Genomic DNA, 23590 nt, shown 5'->3' on the forward strand with positions numbered 1-23590 from the left:
GTAATTGGTTAAAGACATGAAGCTTTGTCTAAAGGCTTGGAATGTTTCAACATAAGGAGCTCTTTATCAGAGATAAGCCACTGGACATAGATTTGTTGTGTAAATTGAGGACCTGCAGGTTTGTCTTGCATAGCCTTAGGCCTGTTAATGGGTTATAAATGATGTCACCAAGAAGGGAGGGGGGCATGATGAGGCATGTCTGACCTTCCTCGTGGCAGGCAATTTAGTTTTAGGATATTCCTTTGGCCACGAGGGGGTCCATGTAGTCAGCTGGTGGGGGGTGAGCCTTAAAACTTTATTTTAGTTCACAGGTTTTATTCATCAAATTTTGGAATGAGAAGTAGTGTCTGAAGTTTCTTTTTCTAATAAAAAAGAGATGTATTTTCTTTTCTGAGTAGGAAATAAATAGACTGAACCTAGAAAATGAATTAGAATTCAGAATGATTTAAACCCAAACCCATTCTCCCTGATATCCACCCTAATTTCTAGTATTTCTCCTACTCCTGCTAATTCTCTTTCATTGGTTTCTCACACACTTCCTGTTCCTTAGGCTTCCACCCTAGGAAGGTTGTTCTACCTCACACCTGAGTGCAGTAACCTCTGCCCACTCACTGTCTTTGTCTCCGAAGGATTTGGTCCCCTGGTTGGATTTTGCATACCTTCTCTGTTAATCTCAAAACACCTTTTTCATCAAATAATGTCCTTGCTCAAAGGCAATTCCACTATTGATAGAATGAAGTAGTCTGAACTCCTTAGGCTGGTGCTCAAGACCCTTTATCACCACCAAGCACTACCTGCCTTTCTAGCATTGCGTCTCCCGATCTCTTACAGACCTTTCTGCTCTCCACCTCCAAGCTTGGCTCATATCTTTCTCTTTGCCTCGCAGCCTCTCCTGGAGTTTTATTTCCTCAGAGCCTTCCTTTTACCCAAGCCGTGATGCTGAGGCAGGGCCTAGGTGTTGTCTTGTTCAAATCTCTTCTCTGTCCTAATTGTTTGCCTTCAAGCGAGACATTTAATCTCCGAGTTCCCATATGGGGTTACCGGGTCCTCTCACAGGGAGTCAATGGGACTGCCTTGTGAGTGTGAGGTGCCACTCTATTTCTAATTCCTTTTCTTTTTGAAGCCTCTGTTCAAGTTTTGCTTACTTCATGAGGCTTCACAGCTCACACTGATTTTCTCTCCTCTTATGACCCTGGCAAGTCATTTCTAAGTTGACTCCTGTGGCAAATAATCATGTTTTGTTTATAATTTTTCTCCCCAGTAGATTTTGAACTATTGAGGGCAGAGACTGTGCTTTACAAATCACAATAGTCCCCATAGTTTCTTGCCCTTAGATCCTTAATGAGTACTGTTTGTGGATTTTTCCCATACGTTGTGGCTAATGGATTCATAGGGGCGTTGTAGAGGACTTCCCAAAGTTGATGACAAGTGAGTCACCAAGGGTCTTGCCCAGACTATCCCTTAACGCCACCTACATAATGACTGTGGATTGGGTGGTTAAATAGGCAAGCCAATGTCTGTGTTCCCATAGCAGCCTATCCTGGACTTGATCACGGAGTGCACCATGCTTTGTTGATATGGTCAATTTGTGGCCATTTTCCATGTGGGGCTGTGAGCTCCCTCAGGGTAACTCTGTGCCTGGCATTGTCAGTACCTTGCTCAGATTTTGCTTGATGTGAATTGCTCAAGAAATGTTAGAACCCGTTCTATTTATTTATTTATTTATTTTTGAGACAAGGTCTTGCACTGTTGCCTGGGTTGTAGTGTAGTGGCGTCATAATAGAACTGTTATTAAATATTTACTTCATGCTAATGTTTAGGGATTTTGGGTGGCCGTGTTTATAAATCCATTATAAGTTTATAAAATAGGATTTGAGAGTATTTTTTTCTTTTATTAATGTTGGTGGATATACTCATTTAACTTATAATCTTAGAAGCTTCTCAGAAATTCTCTGTGATTGCCACTATAATGATTTAATTAAATTTAGAAGAATATTTTTGTTGTGGAATTCGATGTAAGCAAAATGACATGAGGCCCCCAAAACAATAAATATACTACTGTTAGAAATAAATATACTCGTGTCTGGATAATGGACTATGTTATTTGAATAACTAGCCTTGGATGGTGAACATAGAGTTCATGACAGTGCTTTAAGGATTCCTTATATCAGCAAAGTAGTATTTCCATGGGAGTCCTCATCTGAGGTTGTTCTCGGGGCAACTAGCAAGTATTACTCTTTCAACATCTTTAATACCCTGAAGCTGGACTGTTGCTACTCTGTTCACAAGCTCAAAGCTCCAGGAAGAACAGAGCAACTGTCCCCTGCCAGCTTTTTGGAGTAGTTTGAGGAAAAGTGAGTACATCCTTTATAGATAAAATAATGGAGCGGTCAAGTGAAATAGATGGCTCATGGTAGCCTCGGGAAAACAGCTGTGGAAAAGTGGCTATTCTTAACCAAGAAAGTGGTTTTAATTTAGAGGCATGTGAGAGGATCGTAAGGGTAGAAAGTGAGCTTGAGAAAAAACTGGGTGAGGGCACCTAAGTTATTTCTGTGTGTGCACTTGACAATTCTAGGAAAGGAATAAATTTAAGAGCCAAAAGGAATTGTCTGAAATTATTTGTCCCTCTGTTGTTGCAAAAATAAATTAGTAAGGCGACACCCAGTTACTTATTTCTCTTTAACACACTGAGAAAGAAACTACTGCCTATCATCAGAATTCAGACTCATCCATTGTAAGGATTTTATTCATCTTGATTATTATTTATTGAGGCTTTTTTGATAGAATAAGCAAAACCTGACTTCCAAATGGAGCTCCAAGGCACATAGGCAGCAAGAGTTAACTCTGAGGGCTGTGTTTCCTCTTTCTAATAGGAGCACTTTAGCAATGCTAATCAGTTGTACTGATTTTCTGTTTTGATTTTTCCATAATAATTAAGTGAATAATCTGGAATGCAATCAAGTTTGGCACGAGGGGGTTCATGCAAATGACTATTTTTTTACATTTTAAATTTTGTTAAATGGAATCTTAGGGAAAGTTTCTTGAAGAGGAAGTCTGGGTGAGTGAAGATATCCAACACCCAATTTTGAGTTTTAAATATATTCAAAATGTCTATTTTAATTAAGTAAATCACCACTGTGTTGCCTTTATTTTCAATTGAAATAATGCTATTTTTTAAAAGTTGTATTTTGTTTTCATTCGCACTGCGAAAAGGAAAATTATAGTATAAGGCAGGATGATGATACAGCATAGAAGAGAGAAATGAGGAAAAAAAATGTATTGAACTTTTCCACCTTCAGAGTAGGCATAATGGAAAAAGTGTACCCACATTTATTCACCAAAACCTATAGAAGAAAACAAGTAAAATAGAGAAAGAGTATATGTAATGACTTCTGTGATAGCTTTTTAATTTGATTGCGTATAAGGGACTGCCCTTTATTAAACAAGATGGAAAAAAAGGACAATCCATGTTTCTTAAGATAGTGAAATGCTGCATTTCTGTAGTTCCTTATAGCTTATTGGCATGTTTGTGACATATCTTCCTTCCTCTCCTTCTATAACATTTGCATTATTTTCTCAGTTTTAATCAGCTTATGTGAATTTGCGAGATCCCTGCATTGTGCTCCAGCAATTTTTTTTGCTTTTGACATTTTATTCTCTAATGTAGATTATTCTAGAACTCAGTTAATTTTCTAACTTTAATTACAAAAATGCTTTGGGACTAAGAAGCCAAGTAATATATACATGCATATATACACATACACACACACATATATTTTTTAATACACCGATTTTTTTTTTCACAAACGCCACCTGCATCTTTTCAATGCAGTTTGATATTTCTGTATACTGAACTTAAGGAGCAATGCACAGGTGACCAAAGTCTGCTTTTTTTCTGACTGCTCCCCTTCACAGGGCAACACATCACGTGTAAAGCAAGGAGAGAAACGACGATTAGTGTCAACATTTTTGCATTAAAAGAGAACACGCAACCTCTTTCTTTTTCTTGGAATTTGATTCATTGCTTGTGGCAATTTCTAACTTTACAGACTAAACATTTCTAATTGGTAAATGGATGGTTTGAGTCTGAGATGGTGACTCAGGAAATAAACTTTCCAATTTGGGGTAATTGTTTATGAGTAGATGGCAAATTACTGCTTACCAGTCTTTATGTTGTCTTTGAGAAAAGAGTGAAAGTTAATCTACATATTTCACACTTCACTGAAAGGAAATATTCTCCTGACATAGATAAAGCAATGAGACAGAGAGATATTTGCCATGCTTATCTGTTACAACCAAATATATTAAAATTTTTTTTTGATGGATGAGGAAAACACTAGCTGTATATTACATGTCTTCAACTGTAAAATAGGGACAATAAAACCACTACTTCTTGGGTAAATGTCTGTGAGAACTAAATAGATAATTCACATAAAGGGCTGAGTACTGTGTCTGGCACACAGTAGTCAGTCAGGAAATGTTAGCTGTTATTGTTTATTGTTATTATTATCATTTTTTACTCATTCCTGTTAAATGAAATAGCTTCTTTAATTGTATAATGTTAAGCTCCAGATTTTACAACTTCATGATGGTTAGCCCATGAGAAATATCAATAATTGGAATTAATCCATAAGTCATATTTTGGCTACCTATTTATGCTTTATATATTGAAATTATTTTGTGACTATTGAAATACCTTTTTAAAAGATTTTACAACTCTTCTAATGGCTTACACTATCTTTTTTTGATTATCGTACAAATTCATAATTTTTTTCTTTATTCCAAATCAAACATTTTCTTTTGTTTTAGCCTTTGTGGGGTCAGAGAGAGATAACTTTTCATACTGTATTTAAAATACTTGTCCTAAACAACTGCAATTTTGAAGAATTTAATATTTCTGCATTTGATCTGTCCTTCTGACTTTGAAGGATAAACTATTTCCTAAAGTTAGTTTTTTTGCTATTATTGTTGTTTATTGTAAGATAAACTTATCTTTTCCAACCAGCAGATTATTATACATCTAGACCCCAGACACTAAAAACTGGTAGCTTCATGGTGTGGAAAGTTAGTTTAACTTCTCAAAATGCCATTTCTCTCCCAGAGAGATGCTTTAGTCAAATAATCTGGCCCATTATCACTAGTTTCACTAATTTACCAACAGGCAGGTTAATGTTTATTCTCTTTTTAATTAGTAAATGGATTGGTTATTTCTAATTTCATGTCTACTTTTATAACGACTACATGACATAGTACAACAATTAAACATCTCCTTCTTACTAAGTGCTGAGTTCCAGAAGGTGAAGAAGCGTGTGTGATTCCCGCAATTCCCGGGGCACGCCATTACATTTGTTTCACACCTGGGCTTGGCGCAGTACCCGGCACATAGTAGGTCTTCAAGAAATGCCTGTAGACAGCTGAAGATCTCCCAGGAACCTCAAACTTGACGTGTCTAAAATGGAACTCAAAGCTTCCTCTCCCCAGAGGAGGAGGGCTTCTGTGCTTCCCAGCTCAGGGAAGGGCTAAACCAGAAGTCCCCTCCTCTCCCTTATTCCCACATTCAGCGGCCAAGTTCTACCTCCTAAAAATCTCCTGGAGTCACTCAACTTCCTGCAACCCCAATGCTGCCCCCTTGGTCCGCCCACAGCTGTGTCTTACCTGGCATCCCTCTAAGAGTCTTTCCCTGCAGCCAGAATCATCTTTCTAATGTCGCTCTGTACCCTTTAGTAGCTCCCTGTTGTTCTTGGATGAAGTTCCCTTACTGTACAATGACTCACATGGTCTACAAAAGTATATACAGACACCCGTTGTGTCTTTCTCCAGCTGTCCCCTTTCTTTTACCGTAAATTAACTGGAGCTCCCTAAATGCACCTGGCCCTCCCTCACTCGGCATTCCTCTGCTTAGAACATTCACTGTCTTCTTATCTAGTCTCCCTTGCCAGCCTACCTGTTTTCCAAGCTTCCAAATATGTTGCTGTATGGGTTTTAGGTTCATTTTCTCTAACACTGGCTTCCAAAGAGCTTTATACTTTTTTATATATATCTACTTTTTAAATCTATTTTTTAGAAACCACTGTAAGATAGTTGGTTTTGTTTCTATTCAGCGGATGGAGAAACTAAAGTACCATGTTTAAGAAATTTATACCATGATTAATAAATTATAAGCATTTTACTGGGCAGAGATGGGAACGAGTTCCATGTTTTATATCCAGTTTTTGCATGGTGCCTAGGCTCGAGCAGGCATTCAGTGCACCTTGAATGAGTTATTGAATAGATCTCAGTTTGAGCCTGAGGTGCCTCTCTCTCGAGTCAATGGAGCTTCTGTTTCATCATTTATTCTCTAGGACAAATGAGGCTGGATTTGTCCGTGGGCCCTATTCTTCCAGACAGGAAATGTGCCTGGTGAGACAATCTGGAAACCTGTGTTGCTCCGAGTTGTTCTGGTAGATTCCTTTAATGTTGGCTGGCAGGGATGAGAAGGGCTTTTGTTGTAACGGCAATTAATGATAATTTGCACATTTTAGTAATTTACAACATGGTAGGCACCCTGTGTGATATAATAAACACCCCTCTCTCCTGGACCATGAAATTTGGTGACCCGACTATTTAAATACATGGCCTGTTATACATGTTTCAGCCCTAGTGACAACTGATACTCAGCGGTTGCTGTACTGAAAAGAATTCTGTTTGGGTCATTTCAATGCATCTCTGATTTGTATTTTTTTTCTTCTAGGTTGTTCTTCAGAAAAAATGGTCATTTCTTTGAACTCATGCCTGAACTTTGTCTGTTTATTGCTATGCCATTGGATTGGGACAGTGTCACCTCTGAATCTCGAAGACCCTAACGTGTGTAGCCACTGGGAAAGGTAATAGTTCTGAAAGCAGCCTGAGAAATAATTGCTAAGTTCCTTTTATACTATCACTATCAATCTGATGTATAAAATTAGAATTTGAGAAGAGACTGTGAAATTACTTTTATGAGAAAATCATTAGTTATAGCTAATAAATTAGATAGTGTTACTCACCTTAGTCTTATATATTATATGAAAAAAAAGCTCGATATATCTGAGTCCAACTGTAGGATCCAGGGAAAACATTAATAGCTCAATTAAAATGATCTCCTTAAGGTTTTATTCCTGCTTTGAATCTATTTGCAATAATTTTGGGGAGCTGGATTTATGCATGGGAATCCATGGATGAGAAGTAGAAGGCAGCATGGAATGATGTACTAAACTAAAATGTTGAAACATATGGGATAAAAAAAAATTGTGCCATAGGTGGCTTGAAAAGGGAGACTGACTGGGTTTTTGGAGGCACTGGCAAGGCTGCATGGAGGTGGTGCCCCTGAGATGCTGTTGAAGAACTGAATAAGACGAGTGGATAGCAGTGGTTGGGAGGGGTTCTAGGAATGGGCAGTAGCTTAAAATCAGGGCATGCAGACCACCAAGGGCTGTGCACAAGAAGAACAGAGTCAGTATTGTATCGAAAGGGTAAGATTGGATAGATTATGTAGACAGATGAGGTAGTGTCTAGATCTGGGCAATTAGAGGTAGGAAATACAGAGGAAGTATAAAACAATAGGTCATCCTCAGGGATCTTATAATGCCTTTTGGAAAACAAAAATAGCACAAACCCATCTAGTGACATTGCAGTACAATCAAGTGCAGTTTGGTCTGCTCCAATGTACTACTTGAATTTCTAAGAAATTATCTTTATCCAGAAATAACAGTGTAAACACAAGTGTTTCAAGCAAATAGAAGTTGAGTACTAGAGAGTAATATGTATTTTTAATAGCTATAAGTACAGTTACCTCAAGCTCTTGGTCTTTGTTTCCTACCACTCTCAGCACCATGGTTAGCAAAGCACAGAGTACACAGTCCAGTCACCTTTGTCACCCACCGTTAGGACACACAGAGCCCGGAGCCTCTCGAGTACAGCAGTGGTATTATTCCAGGCCATGGTGGTTTCTCACTCACGACATTATCTTTTGGTGAGAGTTTGTCCCCATCTTTATTGGCAATATTACAATCAGGCTAATAAAAACATAATTACCTGGTCAATCAATGGAGTTATATGTCAATATGAAACTTTAAGCTGTGAAAATATATGTATGTAATAAAGTTCTATGTATTTGTGGTATTAACCATATCATACAAAATTTAAGGAGAGGGACCACCTATTAATTATCTTTGTAGTATTTACAGTACCTCCCATAAACCATTTCAGCAAGAAAGTACACAGGAAATATTTATGAAAATAATAAAAATGAATCAATGACTGCACATGTGGTTGACCCTCTTGGACGGTGATAGCTTTGAGACGGGAGGAAAAGTCAAACTTGTGAGGTGCTGTGAAAGAAGGATCAACAGATCTTGATAACATGCTGACTGAGGAGGTGAAGGAGGCAGAAAAAGCCTGGATTTAGAACCTACTATGTGGAAGAATAGAGGTGTCGTTGCACATGTGGAAAAATAAACGAGAGTTAATTTCAGAGGGAGGAAGGTTAGTGTGGTTTTCCCATGCGGTGTTCACAAAATCAGGTTGAAATATGGGCCTAGACGTATGTGGGAATATAGATTTGGGAGTGTCCGGCATGATGAGGTGTGAACAGATGACGTTTCTCAGGGAAAGACTATAACAGAAAAAAATCCAAGGCTTCAAACGATCCAGCACCCACTCATAAGGACAAATTTTGTTCTGCTTCGTTGCTCAGCAGGTGACCAGAGCTGCCAACGCATAACTGTGTTGCTTTGTTCACCACTAATAATTCCCACTGTCTAGAGCACTGTGTTGCATGTGTGGCATGTGCTCTGTGCATAACTGTGGAATGAGCAAGACCACCTTCTGACAGGAAGGACCAAATGTGGGCATCAACCCGAGGGGTCGGGCATGGGGAGAAACACACACACAAGGGGCACTTTAATCTCTAAACCTAATATAATCCCACAGCTGCGCAGGTGATTAGAGTAGCTTCTAAAATACTGAGGGAGAGGGAAATTGAGTGTGGACAAATAGGGAAATGATGGAAATGGTTTTTTTGATGGTATTTTTTTCTATGTACTGCTAGAAAGAATGATTGCCAGCTAAAATCTTCTTATTGATAAATTTTCTGTTATAAGGCTAGATAATGATTCCTGGAGGAAAGGTAAAAGACAGTGGAATTGCTTTGATAAGAATGGAGGAAGGTGTAGCAAGGTAAAGTAAAATGATCAAATAAACGCAGGTGACAGATTCTCCTGTATTTTCAAAGATGGAAATGCGCTTGGATTGATATGGGGAAAGGAAAGTTAGCTCCAAGGACATCATTCTCGGTAGTAGGGTTCGCTGTAGGTTCTCCTTATACTACAAACCACCCACACTCGATGGCTGAGGACCGTGGACTCACCTGTAGCTTTACTTCTCAGAGTGTGCTTTGTGGAGCTGAGGGATGAGCTTTTCAGAGATGTAGACTCAGGGCACCACCCCAGACCGACTGAACCACCGTCTGCATTTAAACAAGATCCAGGGCAGATCTGTCTGCACATTCAAGTTTGAGAAGCACTGAACAAAAATACTTCTATCAGTGCCTGCTAGTTGCATCCCCGTTGATATCTGAATATTTATTTGCAAATAAAGATATGACTTGTTTCAATGCAGCAATTGTGATTCTAAGAAATTGTACATAAAATGAAATGAAAGAAAATTAAATTGTTTAACATGCACAAGGGTGTTTCTGATTATAAAGGAATTCTGCGCAGCATCCTTTCGGAAAATGAATAATTCTATGAATCATCTGTTCCTTCTCCCCATTCCCTTTCTCTATTCTGTGAATCTGAGCTTTTCTGTCTAGTGGGATTTCTTCTAAAGAAGGCACAAGTGAACAGAAACCCTCAATTACTCACACAGAAGTGGTAGTAATTGAATCAGCAGTCCTGAAGTGAGCAGAAACAAGAAGTGATGATTATTACCATATCTGATTAAAATAACAAGATAATTTAGGCAGGTAAAATGTAATTAAGCACTTTGGAATGTGCCCAAGTGATGATGGCTCCCTACCCCCTGCTTCCATCTTCTCCCCTACCCCACCCCCTGTTCTTTGACCTTAAATTAAATCTTGCTGGGGTTTCTCCCCGGATAATACTTAATAGATTAAAATCACGGTGATGATATGTTTTTAGTGTGTTTGAGAAAATTAAACAAACAAGTAGGAAATAAGGAGCTTTGCATCTCAGTGCTGAAAATAGTGCAGAAGGGGGATCAGATTTCCTTGGTACCACAGTTTGCCACTCCCTGTCTGCTTTAGAAACTTTAAATGTTGGTAATGATGATGGAGAGGGGACAAGGGCAGGACAGTGTCTGAGGGTCTTGGTGTTAGTGCTGACTCCATCTGGAAGCTCAGTGTTGGTCATTGGTGACGAAAATGGGATTGGACCAGACAATAGAGAAGGTGCCTTCCTACCTTATGCCTTTAGGAGCAGCTGCTGGTGGATGTGGACGTAGGGACTGTTAGCAGATGAGCTAATTATTAATAACTCCAACAGCAGCCCAGGCACTGGCCAAAGCAGTAGTGATAAAGACCAGAGGGGGCAGGCCCATTCTTGAAGACATTTCTCTTGGTGATGCAAACACACAGCTTCCAGAGAGTGGCAACAACTTAATCATCTAATGATAGATTGATGTTTAGCAAATTAGGCATAGTCACTTATAGAGTATTTGGCAGTTACAAGTTGAAGACATTTATGTACTAACATGGAAAAATGCTTATGATAAACTCTTAAGTTAAAAAATAGGTTTCAGAAGTATGTGTGTGGCATGATTATAATAACATAAAAATTTAAAAAGTACCCCAAGACTCAAAACTAACCCCCCCAGCCACAGCGAAGAAGCACAGCAAAATGTTATTGGTGGTTGTGTGAGAGTTATAGAATTCTCTCTCTCCTTTTAAAAATTTGTTTTCCAAATTTTGTAGTGTGATTATAATATCTTTAAAAAATAAGAAAAAGAGAAAGTCTGTATAGAAAAGAAAAAGAATGTATAAAAAGCAGAAAAGAAAAGAAATTTGGGTAGAAAAGGCTTAGTTTCCTTCTCCTATAAACTTAAGTGGAAACCTCAGTTTCTGACCAATGTGAACAGTACTTTATCCTCAGTCAGTTCTGAACTGGGTTTGACTGTCAAAATAATCTTAATGGGAAGAGTCCAGATTGAGGGGAAACAATCAAAACACGGGGAATTTTATATCCCTATTTTCTCCAAACTGTGTATATTTCTCCATGAAAGCCTTGTCATGTTGTGTTTAGCATTTATGTGTTAACCTCTCTCATTAGATTGAGAGCTCCTTGAGGGCAGAAATTGCATGGAAATTGCTGAATAAATGTTTGCTGAATTGGAATTCTAAATACTTTGATTATCCTTTTATAGGGAAGAGGTTTTTCATATCCTAAAACCAGAGAGGCATCTTGCAAATGTATGCTATTGGTGACTAGCAAGTGGCAAGAAGAGGAAATTCATGTACTTTAACATTCCCCCTTACTTAAGAAATCTTCCAGGTTGTTAGAAATTAGTAAAAACATTTTTGATGTTTGTTTATGGATTCAGTTCCCCACCCACGTCAAATAGAATTGGCCAGGATCCATTTGTTGATGATAACTTTTGCTCTCCAAGGGATAACATGGACTTTGAAATTTTCTGGGGTATCAGGAATAGTTCCAACAAACTAATTTAGTTCAGCTAAATTAGTACTGTGGAGGCTGGTTGGATAAGTTTTTTCTCCCAACTGGCTTTAATTTAGAGTGGTTTCTTTTTCATTTCTATAGCACTTGTGGGAAGTTGCTCTGTTTCATTTACAGGTGATGTGGGACTGTACCTGTATCGCAGTTCTATACACAGAGGACATTGATTAGCTTTGCTTTCCGGTAGAAATGGAACAGAGATATATTATTTTGCAGGCCTCAAGATTCAGTTATTTACAGGCAGCTGGATAGGAAGGAAAAAATATTTGTAAGGAAGCTTTAGAATTGCACCAACCCGAACCTCGGGACACTGCTAGTGGTCTGAAGAAAATAGTAATAGCTTAATGTGATATGTGATTCCAAGAACATTAATATTTTAGCAATTGCCTCTTGCTTTACCCCAAAGGAGTTATATCACAGCATATAGGCAATCGCACACTCTATCCTCAACTCTACCTGTTTTTGCAGGGAGCAACACGTATCATCTATTGAGGTAGAAAGAAAGAATCATCTAAAATGTATGTTAGAAATTCAGGATACTAAATGGGAATGGATCTTCAACACAATCTCTGACCCCCTTATTTTAAAATGTGATAATCAAGACCCAGGGAAGTGAAGTTATCTGCTGAAGATCACCCAGTTTCTCAGTGTCAGAGTAGGATTATAACTCTGTCTTCTAATCCAGCAATCTTTTCATCTGCCTAACATTTATGGACGATCTTGAAATTCACCTAGAAATCAAACTGCAATACATCCACGAATAAAATACACAAACATGTGAGTAGTATGATTATTTCATGGATGTCCTATTGAAGCCTAATTACATGATGACTGCCAGAGACCCCCTGAAGAAAAAAAGTTTATGTTAATTAGGGCCACTACCACGTAGCTTTTCAAATCAGAAGGTTCTGTCTAACTTGAATTCTTCGTGCTGAAATTTCAACCTTGATCTCTTTTGTACCTTCTCTACTTGGTGGTTCCTATTAATGGACTTGGGCTATTGATTTGCAGCAAGAGAGTCAATGATTATGGCCCATTTTGTTTGTTAATGTGAGTTGAAGATTTTAGTGGAAATCTTTGAGACTTACAACAAACAGAATAAATTGTTTGGAAAAGAAGATCGTCCAGATTTTCTTGTAGGCAGACACTAAGCTCTTGAACATGTAATAGACTATTTAAAATTAAAAAGTATTAAATTGAATTTTGAATGTTCTTTACATTTCATGAATGTTTTCAGCCCACATTCTTGGTCCCATAGGAGTGCATGTTTTACTCTAAGAAGAAGCTGTTAACGAAAATGTATTGGAAAACAGACTGTTTAGGTAGCAACAAGCTGTTGGTTATGATTATTTCAGACTAATCATCTCAGCCATACGTTTAGAACTGGGTTTAAAGACTTCTTTGTAGTTTTTATTTAGAAATTGTATACCGTTCATTCTTCCACTGTCTGAAAGAAAATTTTTCCTAGTTCCAACCAGAGAAATATGTTCTTTCTGATTTTTCAGAATCAATAGCAACATGTATTCTGTTATGATTACTTGCATTGTCTCTTTGCTGATTAACCTTATTACTTGCATGCAGACTTAGAATGAAAACATTTTGTGAAAGATCTCTGTTATCCCTGGAGCCCTGAGATGAAAGGAGGGAATTAAATACAGAAAGATATAAGAGTGATATATTTTTAAATTTGTGAATATTAGATTTTGTAGTGAATATTAAGAGAGAATTTCCTTTGAAATTTATGGTGTGAACTCTTGTCTTTTAAATATTGTTAATATTGGTCCTTTTGGGATTCTAGTTTAAATAAAAGCCTGTAAAACATGGAAATTCTCTGTTGAAAGTCACTATGGAGTTGCAATTGGAGATAATCTAGCTTACAGTTTCTTTTAGTACACAGTATATCATTGATATAAAAAAGAGAAATACTGATTCCTTATTTTCCTATTTCTTTTCAGTTACTCAGTGACTGTGCAAGAGTCATACCCACATCCCTTTGATCAGATTTACTACACGAGCTGCACTGACATTCTAAACTGGTTTAAATGCACGCGGCACAGGTAATAGAAGCTCAAATACATTTGTGAGTTTAGCTAACTGGGAATGGAGTCTGATACAATCCAAGATATTAATTACAGCACTCGAGATTCATTCAGTGGACAGGTACGGAGGGCTTGCCACTTGTTCCAGCCTCGTTCCAGATCACCAGGGATATAGCAAAACAGAAAGGTAGTCCATGCCCTGAAGGAGCTTGCACTCTAACTACAAAGAAAATTAGCAAAAATTCATCCCACTTCTGTGCTGTGCATAACTGGGGAAGACACTGTTAAATATGGACATCAGTGGATATTAAGAAACTTGTATCTCAGCATATGTTTCTAATTGAACATTTGACGCAATTTAGGTTAGCTTAAATTTGACCCTTAAGTAAAACGAGCCAGATATTTTTTTACTATAAGTGTGAACACAGAAACAAACCCAATATATAATTAAATATTAATGTTAATATAGAAGGGAATTCTGATAACCCTGATTTTATTGGTAAAATATTTTTAGTGGTAGGAGTTATGGATTGAGTGTGGCATCTGCTGATTTGTACTGCACTAAATGATGTCATGCCCAGTGCCATTCCTTCACACTGCTGTCCTTGCCCCCTCTATCTAAACTAGCATTCCCTTCCCGTCAATTTCTATTCCCCAACTCAGGCTTTATTTTGCTTCACACATTTAATCATTACCTGGCATTATATGATCTAATTATTTGTTAAATGTGTGTCCTTAAACAAATTCTACCAGATCTGTCTTGCCTAGTAAAACGTAAGTTCCTTGAGAGCAAGGGCTTTATATTGTTTGCTCACTGCTATTTCCCCAGTGCCTAGAACAGTGCCTGGAATTATAGTAAGTGCTCAATAAGCACATGTTATATAAGTGAATCAGTGAATGAATGATGCTTTACTTAAATGGAAAGGTCTTTTGTCTGTTAACTTTCTGCATTATAGTGGGATGAGGCTGCACTGAGATAATTTTTAAAGGAATTCTCTGAATTCTTCCTTAAAACATACGTAAGTGAATGATGCTTAGATAAGTATCATATATGAATTAATCAATACATTTTAACATATTTTAAGGTAAGTAAAGTAGGGAAATCATGAACCTACTGATCCCTTGAAGTAAAATAGAGGTTTGCTTAAATAGTGAATCTTAATATATTCTTAGCAAATCAATAAGAGTTAGCATAATATTGGTCAAGACACATATTCTATGTTTCTTCTTAATTATTTTGATGTACTTTGCTTTTCATACCTTTATGATATTTAATAGCTCTTTTTATTAAAATAGAAATTGTTTCTAACTAAATTGTCAGTCAAAAGAACTAACAATGTGATTTTTCCCTCCCTGTAGAATCAGTTATCGGACAGCATATCGACATGGGGAAAAAACGATGTATAGGCGCAAGTCACAGTGTTGTCCTGGATTTTACGAAAGCGGGGAAATGTGTGTCCGTAAGTAAGAGTTTCACCCTTGGAGGTTCATTTGTTTTTCCCAGTTTGCTTCTGTTAACTGTAGCTGAGACGGAGGCCTGGGAGATGGGATGTCTTGGAACATTCCCTTTTACCCTTGGCTGCTGCTTGCTTGGCTTGTGTAAGGAGGGAAGCATTAACTCTGTCCCCCTGTCCCATCAAAAGTCTCCAAATGACTGTTGCTTGAGGAGAAAACAGCTGTTACAGAAAGATGATTCAAGGCCGGATGTGGCAATGTTAATTGCAATTCTTCAATAAATGTCTCACTGGACATCGGTCAGGAGTCATTGGCTTAGGTCACAGAAGAGAACAGAGACCTAACTTTCCTGCAGCTGACCCGAGTCGACTTCCGAGAGGCCAGCAAATTCTTCTCTGCTGCGTAGAATGATGAGGCTTACTAAAAGTAGAGATCTTTTCATGTTAAAAAATGACAATACGTCTGAGTCACAAAGTAGAACTTCTTTTCATTGTCATTTTCCTGCTTCTCTCCCCTTCTCATCTCATCAGTTCACTCTGAGATGTCTTGAGAGCAAGTCTGGTATCCTAAGACGTGCTTCAGAAAGTCGTAGTCTATCATGTGAGATGCAGTTTGCAATTGAGGTTTCTTGCTATTGTGTGTAGGTCACTTAGAAGAGAGACCATTAAAAACTCTTTCATTCAAGTATTCTGGGTCGACACACAGCTAGAGGGGCACCTCTGCTTTTCCGGGTTGAGACCCTGATGCTGAGTGGCATAGAGACAAGGTTCTTCTGTAATCTGGAGGCACCAGGAATGACGGGACAAGTCTGGGCTTAAGAATCTGACATCACTGGTTCACTCAGCTGTCCTTAGATAAGCCATTTATGCCTCTCTGAGGCTCCTTTGCTGTCTCAGAGGGTGCTTGGGTTAGCACTTGCCTCCCCTTCTTGCCAACCCCCAGACTGTATTTTTTACACAGACAGAGACAGCTCCCCAATTTTGATTCAGAACCAGGACTACCTATGATAATACGTATTCTATGATAATGAATATTCACAGAAAAAAATTAGAATGTGTAACTAAACAAAAAGAAGAAAATAAAAATACATTGTAAATGTCTTTCCTGGTCAGTAAGTGTAACATACTGTAAATGTCAGTAAATGACTGCATTATTCATATTTATTTAACCAATCTCAGCTGTTGAATATTTACACAATTTCCAAGTTATGCCTATTGTGAACTACCCTAAAAGACATCATTGTGGTTAAATAATTGTTCCTGCCTTTCATTAAGCAAGCATAAATTCCTAGAATTGCTGGGTCAGAGGTGTACATATTTCTAAGACATTTGGTGTATTTCCAATTTATATACCCACGAGCAGTAAATGAGAATGCTTTTTTGCTTATACCCTGTGCCAATTTTTCCTTTGCTAATTTTTTCTTAATTTACCTGTCTTTGATGAATAATGTTGCTGACTAAGAAAAATTACGAGTTTATAATCAAACATCTTAGAGAATAATCATGAATGGATCTCAGTGGCCCAGGCCGGTGGGAAATTTTCAAAGGAAAGCAGCACTGAGCACACACAGAGGGGGAGGAAGGAGGCCTTGCTGGTTCAGGCCAGCCACGTCCCAGAGGCCTTGGGTGACGTTACCTTGGTGCCCTTACCTGGGTTCAACCTTGCAAGCACAACTGCTAACACACTGAGAGAGTCCTCCTGTCTCCGAGGATACATTTCTATCAACCCAGGTCAAGCCAGGATGCCATTCCATGGAGTTATACAAAGCTTGGCGCGGTGATGGAGCCTTTGCCTCCTGGCCATACCTTCTCTCCTTGAAGGCCTGGCATGTGGGAAGCTAGATTTTACCGGCAAGCTGGTAAGGGGAATGTGGATCCAAGCAAGATCAGTTAGCGGGTCTCAGTGTTTCCTGGCACCAGTCTTCCATAGTCCAACACCTCTGTCTTTTCATTCAATAGTGCAGCCCTTCTTGGAAAGTTAGGCAGTTCCACTAGCACTGTCATGCCTGAAATTACACTGGTAAAAATAATATTTCTCCTCTTGGCTGACCAACTGCCCCTGGAAACTGAAACATTTTTCTTTTAGCTGTTTTAATATATGTTATCAGCTTACTCTCTAGTCTCTCTGGCCTGGGAGCTATTCGGCCCTTTTAAGCTCTTTTTTTTTTTTTAATTTTTATTTTATTTTTTTATTTCAGGGTATTACGAGGGTACAAACATTATGGTTACATTTTGTGTCTTTGCCTTTTGCATCTTTTTCCTCTGAAGTCTTTATTTCATTGCTTAACCCTTGAGAAAATTGCTCCTCTCTTACTTCCTTGTTCTGGGGGATGTCTCCAGTGACTTCTGTGCTCTCGACGGCTGGCACTGGCGAGGCACCCTTGCGGATAGAGAAGGAAGAAAGAACACATGATTCTCTTCTTGGTTACGCTGTCATAATCTCTTTTTCAACCGAGTTTTGCTGACAGGCAGGTAACACAGTCACCCTTTTTATCTGTTTCCAGTTACCAGAAGAAATTGAAACACAGGAATTAGTCATCATTTTAGTTTACTTTTTGGTAGTCAGTTAACCAGGAAGGCAAAAAAGGATGATTTCGTGCAAAACATCTGTCGCTGAAACAAGTTTCTTTTAGGTAGCTGAAGTAGCTCCTTTAGGAGAGCAAGTCCCATCCACCCCTCCCTCCCCAGCCCTCTCATCCTGCCCTTACCCCCGCTCCACACTGACAGCACAGCACACAGACATTCTGGACACTGCGCCCGGGGCTGCCAGCTGCCCCACCCTCCTTCCACAGCTTTCTGAATTTTTTGTGGGGTCCTGGCTGTCTGTCCCAGCTCTCACCTGTTAGCGACATGTACCTGTGGTTCTCATCCTCCCCTCAGCCCCTCCTCACCTGCAGAAATTCATCAATACTAAAAGTAGCTCTTTAGCAGAAAATTGCCAAGGATGTCTATGTGAAAGAATCATCTTCTCTAGGCAACCAGAGACATTTCTGGAGAGCTGGCTTCCATTTGAGCATCTGCTGTGGTTGGGGAAGGAGGGCCGAGTGGCCTCAAGGAACACCTAGCCAGGCTTACCTTAGTGAAGGGTCTCTGGAATAATGCCATCCTCAGGATGATGAGGACAGCTTGTAGATGGCACCAGGAGGGTGGTAGGACCACGCAGCTTAGGGTAAGTTGCACTTGGGAGGAAAGCAGGTTTCTGTGCTACTTGTCCATGTGAAAGAAATCACTGTTTCCACAAGTCATTGCCTCCTCTTCTTCATAGGAAAAATCAGATTCAACACAGTGGATTCAGTGCAATCAAATTAAACATGCATTTATAGGGCACTTCCATGTCGAAACCAGTGAGCTGGGCCCTAGGGATTATAGATGTATATGAGCCAGACACACTTCTTATGCTCAAAGAGTTTTGGAGTCTAAGTTTCTGTTTAATGTATTTAAGACAACAACAAAGTAATAGTTATCTTTACTGAGCACTTACTATGTAACAAGCACATGCATTATCTGATCATTATGAGGCAAAGATAATTATACCCATCTTACAGATGAGGAAACTGAGGCTTTAAGAAATTAATTAACTTTTCCAGTCTGATCAATTGGTGGTGGGTGGTAGAGGATGGTGCTGGTATATATTCTGAATGGAGAATGAGATATTTCACCTAAATAAAAGAAATGAAAGTGACAGAGTAGCTTATGACCCAGAGATTATCCAAATGCTATCCATGCCATATTTTGTCAAGAATTTCTCAGCTACATTTTGGTTACATGGCTTCAGAGATTTAAAAAAAATATTAGATAATTTTGCCTTTGAAAAACAAAGTCAGGAAATTTGATTTTATTCACAAATTTAATTCTATGTTTTCTATGTTCACTTTAAAAGTGACTAAAATCAAAAAACTTTTTTTCTTTTGAAATTGAATTTTTTAAAGGTTCCTGAAGACAAAGAACTTTAGAGAAGTTAAGTAACTAGATCACAAACATGTTGTGATTATATCAACCAGAAGACTGACCGCTGATCTCATAGGCATCCTTGGTGGATCTTCAGAACAGTTGCTACCACTGCATTTTGCTTTACCTTTTGCAAATCCAGTAAGGGAGGCTAGTCAGGTGCTCCTTCCTTCTCGGTACTTTCAGGGCTCCAGAGAGAAGGACAGTAGCTCTGAAAGATACTGAAGATTCTACGTTTTATTACATTCATGGCCAGAGCATCCTGGAGTTAGTTCCCCATGTAGATTCACATGGAAACTGTCCCAGGCCCGGGCTCTCATTTCATGTTTATGTACAACAGAGGCAGCGGGTGATCACTGAAATGGCTCTTCATTCTGTCAGCTGTGGGGATTCTTGGACAAAAACCCTAGTTTTCTTGAACATGGAGTGCAGTGAAGCGATGGGCTCTGCTTTGGACTGGAATGAGCATGCAGCATGTCTGCAGAGGCTGTTGAAATGCAGATTCTGATTCCCTGGGTCTGCGGGGGCCCAGATTTAAGCATTTCTGTTGAATTCTCAGGCTGTGCCAAAGCTGCTGGTCCCCAGAGCACACTTCGAGTGACTAGGCTCTCTGTCCAGAAGACGGGTGCATGCCATCAGGGAGGAAGAGCCAAATGGACAGTGTGGGGAATAGCATGGCTAGAAGCCTTTTTTAAGAATCTGGGGGGAAAAAAGAATGGATTGGAAAACTTTTCATAAAGAAAATATTACTAGGACATGAAGACATCTGTGATTCCTTGATGAGGTTTTGCTCTGTTCATAAATTTAATTAAACTCTAAGTTTGTTCATCCTTCAGGATTAATGTTCTTGCCTGGGCCATGTTAAGAAAGAATTTAGATGTGTTTCATTATTTTTGATTTGGAGAATTTCAAGTACAGTTTGAGTATCCCTTATCCTAAATGCTTGGGACAAGAAGTGCTTTAGATTTTGGATTTTTTTGCATTTTGGAATATTTGTGTGTACATAATGAGATGTCTTGGGGGTGGGACCCAAGTCTAAACACAAAATTCATTTATGTTTTATATATACCTTATACATATAGCCTGAAGGTAATTTTATATAATATTTTAAATAATTTTGTGCGTGGAACAAAGTTTTGACTGCATTTTGACCGTGACCTGTCACATGAGGCATAGAATGTTCCACTTGTGGAGTCATATCGGTGCTGAAAAAGTTGCAGATTTTGGAGCATTACGGATTTCAGATTTTTAGATTAGAGATGCTCAACCTGTGTTAATGAAGAAGTGTTCCAAGAAGTGAAATGGAGAAATGCCCAGAGAAATGCAGTGACTTTAATGTATGTGTGCATGTATATGTGTGTGTGTATATGTGTTTGTGTGTATCCATAAATACATATTTTTTAATGTCACATAACTGATCTCTTAGAAAAATGCTATTGATTAAAATCTCAGGTCCTTGGACCTAAATAAATGTTGATTCAAATACATTCCAGTACATTTTCTTTAACACATTAATTTTTATAGTAAATGTTTATGTTTTTTGTGCAGATTTCTGTGGTTCTTCATGAGATGGCTTAGAGTTAGCTAATACTTTCTGTTACATGCATTGATCCTAATGCATATATAGGAACAGTAGTTATATTAGAGAGATAGGAAAATAAGAAGTGTGAATAGTTTGAAAGCTTGTGGTTGAGAAATTCTGGATACTATTCTCCCCTTTCAACATACCCATCATGTGACCATAAATGCAAACATAAGCATCGTAATTGCAGTGCACATGGCCAACAAATAGTTTTCCAAGAAAAACTATTATGTTTATCTACTGTCCCTTCTGGCTTCCAGGAAAAAAAATTTCAGTTCATATTCTTAACATAGAATGGAGAAAACAGATGAATTAAACCAAGGTTCAAATCTCAACGTATGTACAATATCCTTGAGAAACTGATTTAATTTCTCCGAACCTTGCTTTCTAATCTGTAAAGTAGGTTTAATATCTATTAATCACATATGGGTGCTATCAGGATCAAGTAAGATATATGAAAGTGCTTTGAAAAATGTCAAAGACTTGCATGAACAGCATTACTAACTGCAGTGAAGATTGTCTCTTTGATTTTAATATTATTCGTGGTGTTTAGATTTCAGTTAAAAGATACTCAAGAGTTCTTCTACTGTAGCTCTCAAGTTGAATGAATATTAAGCTATAAGATTTTCATGAGCAATTCTTTATCATGGCTATCATACCAACTTGCCAAATTTAAACTGTACATCATGATTCATTTATATCTATGTGTTTGTGATTGCTGTGATTAGAGATAATTAATATCATCAAGTCCTTCTTTCTAGTCATATAAAATATATTACCTTGGGTTTATCTGAATAGAAGTAAAAAAGCTCACTTTTTTGATTCTAGATTTGTAATACGTGTAGCTATTTTAAATTTGAGATGCAATCAAGTTTAATTGTAGAATCATTTTAATATAAAAAATACATTTTTGGATTTTTATTTTAAACTACAAAGGCAATGAATTTTTGCTACAACAAGCCAGACCACCTAGATACGCTATTTGCTGTTTAGTATTTGCTAAATGTGAAGTTCGTGGTGCCTCTTCTTTGTGTGTGGGTAGCTGTGTATGTGCACACATGTGTGTGCAACACAGTAAAGTCTATTCAGAGGTTTACTGTGGTTTTAATAATTAATATTTGATTTACTATAGTTATAACTCCAAAAACAGTTGTTTCTTAAACAAAATTCAACTTATAGATGTTTCATTCATCAGTTTAACAAATTTTAGTAAACACATTAAGAGGCTTTGACTAATCTTTTATAAACTTAAATATTTTCAAGTGTTTCAAATGAAACTTGTTCATTTAATAAATTTGTTTTCCATTTTAAGTAATTTAGCTACCAAGATGACACACCTTCCTGTCCACTTGAATAATTTTTTAAATCTAATAAGTTCAATTTTAAATAAGGTGAAATCTCAAGTTCTCTGAATGTTAAAATATTGTTTTTGTAAGATTCAACTTTAAAATAACATTTTAAATCAATTATTCTACTACACACTTAAAAAATGACCTTTTATTTATAGAGCACATTCTCTTAAATATTATGTCTTCTTAAAACTAAAAAATGAACACTATAGATTTTGATTCTCCTACACATTTCTGTAATTAATTCAAAATCTTCACAAGGTTGAAAGATAGTTACCCTCTAAGCAAATAATTATTTCATCTCATCTTTATTAGTTTACTTTTTAATATAATTTTGATGGTCTCTTTTCAATTCATTAACTTTTCTTCTTGATACTTATTTTTATTGTGGTAAAAACACATAACATTAAATATACCGTATTAACCATTTTAAGTGTACAGTTCTGTAGTGTTAAGTATAGTCACACTGTTGTGCAATAGATCTCTAGATCTTTTTCATCTTGCAAAACTGAAACTCTATACCCATTGAACACTAACTGCCCTTCTCCGTCAGCCTTTGGCAACCACTTTTCTACTTTCTGTTTCTATGATTTTGACTACTTTAAATATTTCATATGAGTGGAATAATACGTATTTGTCCCTTTGTGACTGGCTTATTTTACTTAGCATAATGTCCTTGAGGTTTATCAATTTTGTAGCATGAGACAGAATTTCCTTTTTAAGGCTGCATAGTATTTCTTTCTGAAGTTTTTATTTTTATTTTATTTTTTGGGGGGTTTAAGGTTTATTTATTTTTATTTTTAATTTCAGCATATTACAGGGGTACAAATGTTTAGGTTACATATATTGCCTTTGCCCTACCTGAGTCAGAGCTTCAAGCGTGTCCATACCCAGACGGTGTGCACTGCACCCATTAGGTGCGTGTACATCCATTCCCCCCTCCCTCCCCACCTGCTTGACGCCCGATGAATGTTATTACTATATGTGCACATAAGGGTTGATCAGTTAATACCAATTTGATGGTGAGTACGTGTGGTGCTTTTTTTTCCATTCTTATTCCACTTAGTTGAATGGGCTCCAGGTCTATCCAGGATAATACAAGAGGTGCTAGATCACCATTGGTTTTTGTGGCTGAGTAGAACTCCATGGTATACATATACCACATTTTATGAATCCACTCATGTATTCATGGGCACTTGGGTTGTTTCCACATCTTTGCAATTGTGAGTTGTGCTGCTATAAACATTCGGGTGCAGATGTCTTTTTTATAGAATCTACCTTCCTTTAGGTAGATGCCCAGTACTGGGATTCCTGGATCAAATGGTAGTTCTACTTGTAGCTCTTTGAGGGATCTCCATATTACTTTCCACAGAGGCTGTACTAGTTTGCAGTCCCACCAGCAATGTAAGAGTGTTCCTATCTCTCCACATCCACGCCAACATTTATTGTTTTGGGACTTTTTGATAAAAGCCATTCTCACTGTAGCTAAGTGATATCTCATTGTGGTTTTGAT

At 37.8% G+C, this 23590-nt stretch overlaps 1 protein-coding gene across 1 annotated transcript in view; it reads left to right on the plus strand.

Moving 5' to 3' along the window:
- The first annotated feature begins 6742 nt into the window (after nt 1-6742).
- MEGF10 (multiple EGF-like-domains 10) overlaps nt 6743-23590 on the plus strand; it is a 116409-nt gene continuing 99561 nt past the window's right edge. The window contains exons 1-3 of the mRNA XM_012645027.1: nt 6743-6863; nt 13661-13762; nt 15104-15204. Of these exons, the coding sequence (XP_012500481.1) occupies nt 6748-6863; nt 13661-13762; nt 15104-15204 (319 nt within the window). The 5' untranslated portion in view covers nt 6743-6747. The remainder of the gene's footprint in view (nt 6864-13660; nt 13763-15103; nt 15205-23590) is intronic.

The sequence above is a fragment of the Propithecus coquereli genome, unplaced genomic scaffold (assembly GCF_000956105.1).
Source record: "Propithecus coquereli isolate 6110/MARCELLA unplaced genomic scaffold, Pcoq_1.0 Scaffold224, whole genome shotgun sequence".
Classification (NCBI taxonomy): Eukaryota; Metazoa; Chordata; class Mammalia; order Primates; family Indriidae; genus Propithecus; species Propithecus coquereli.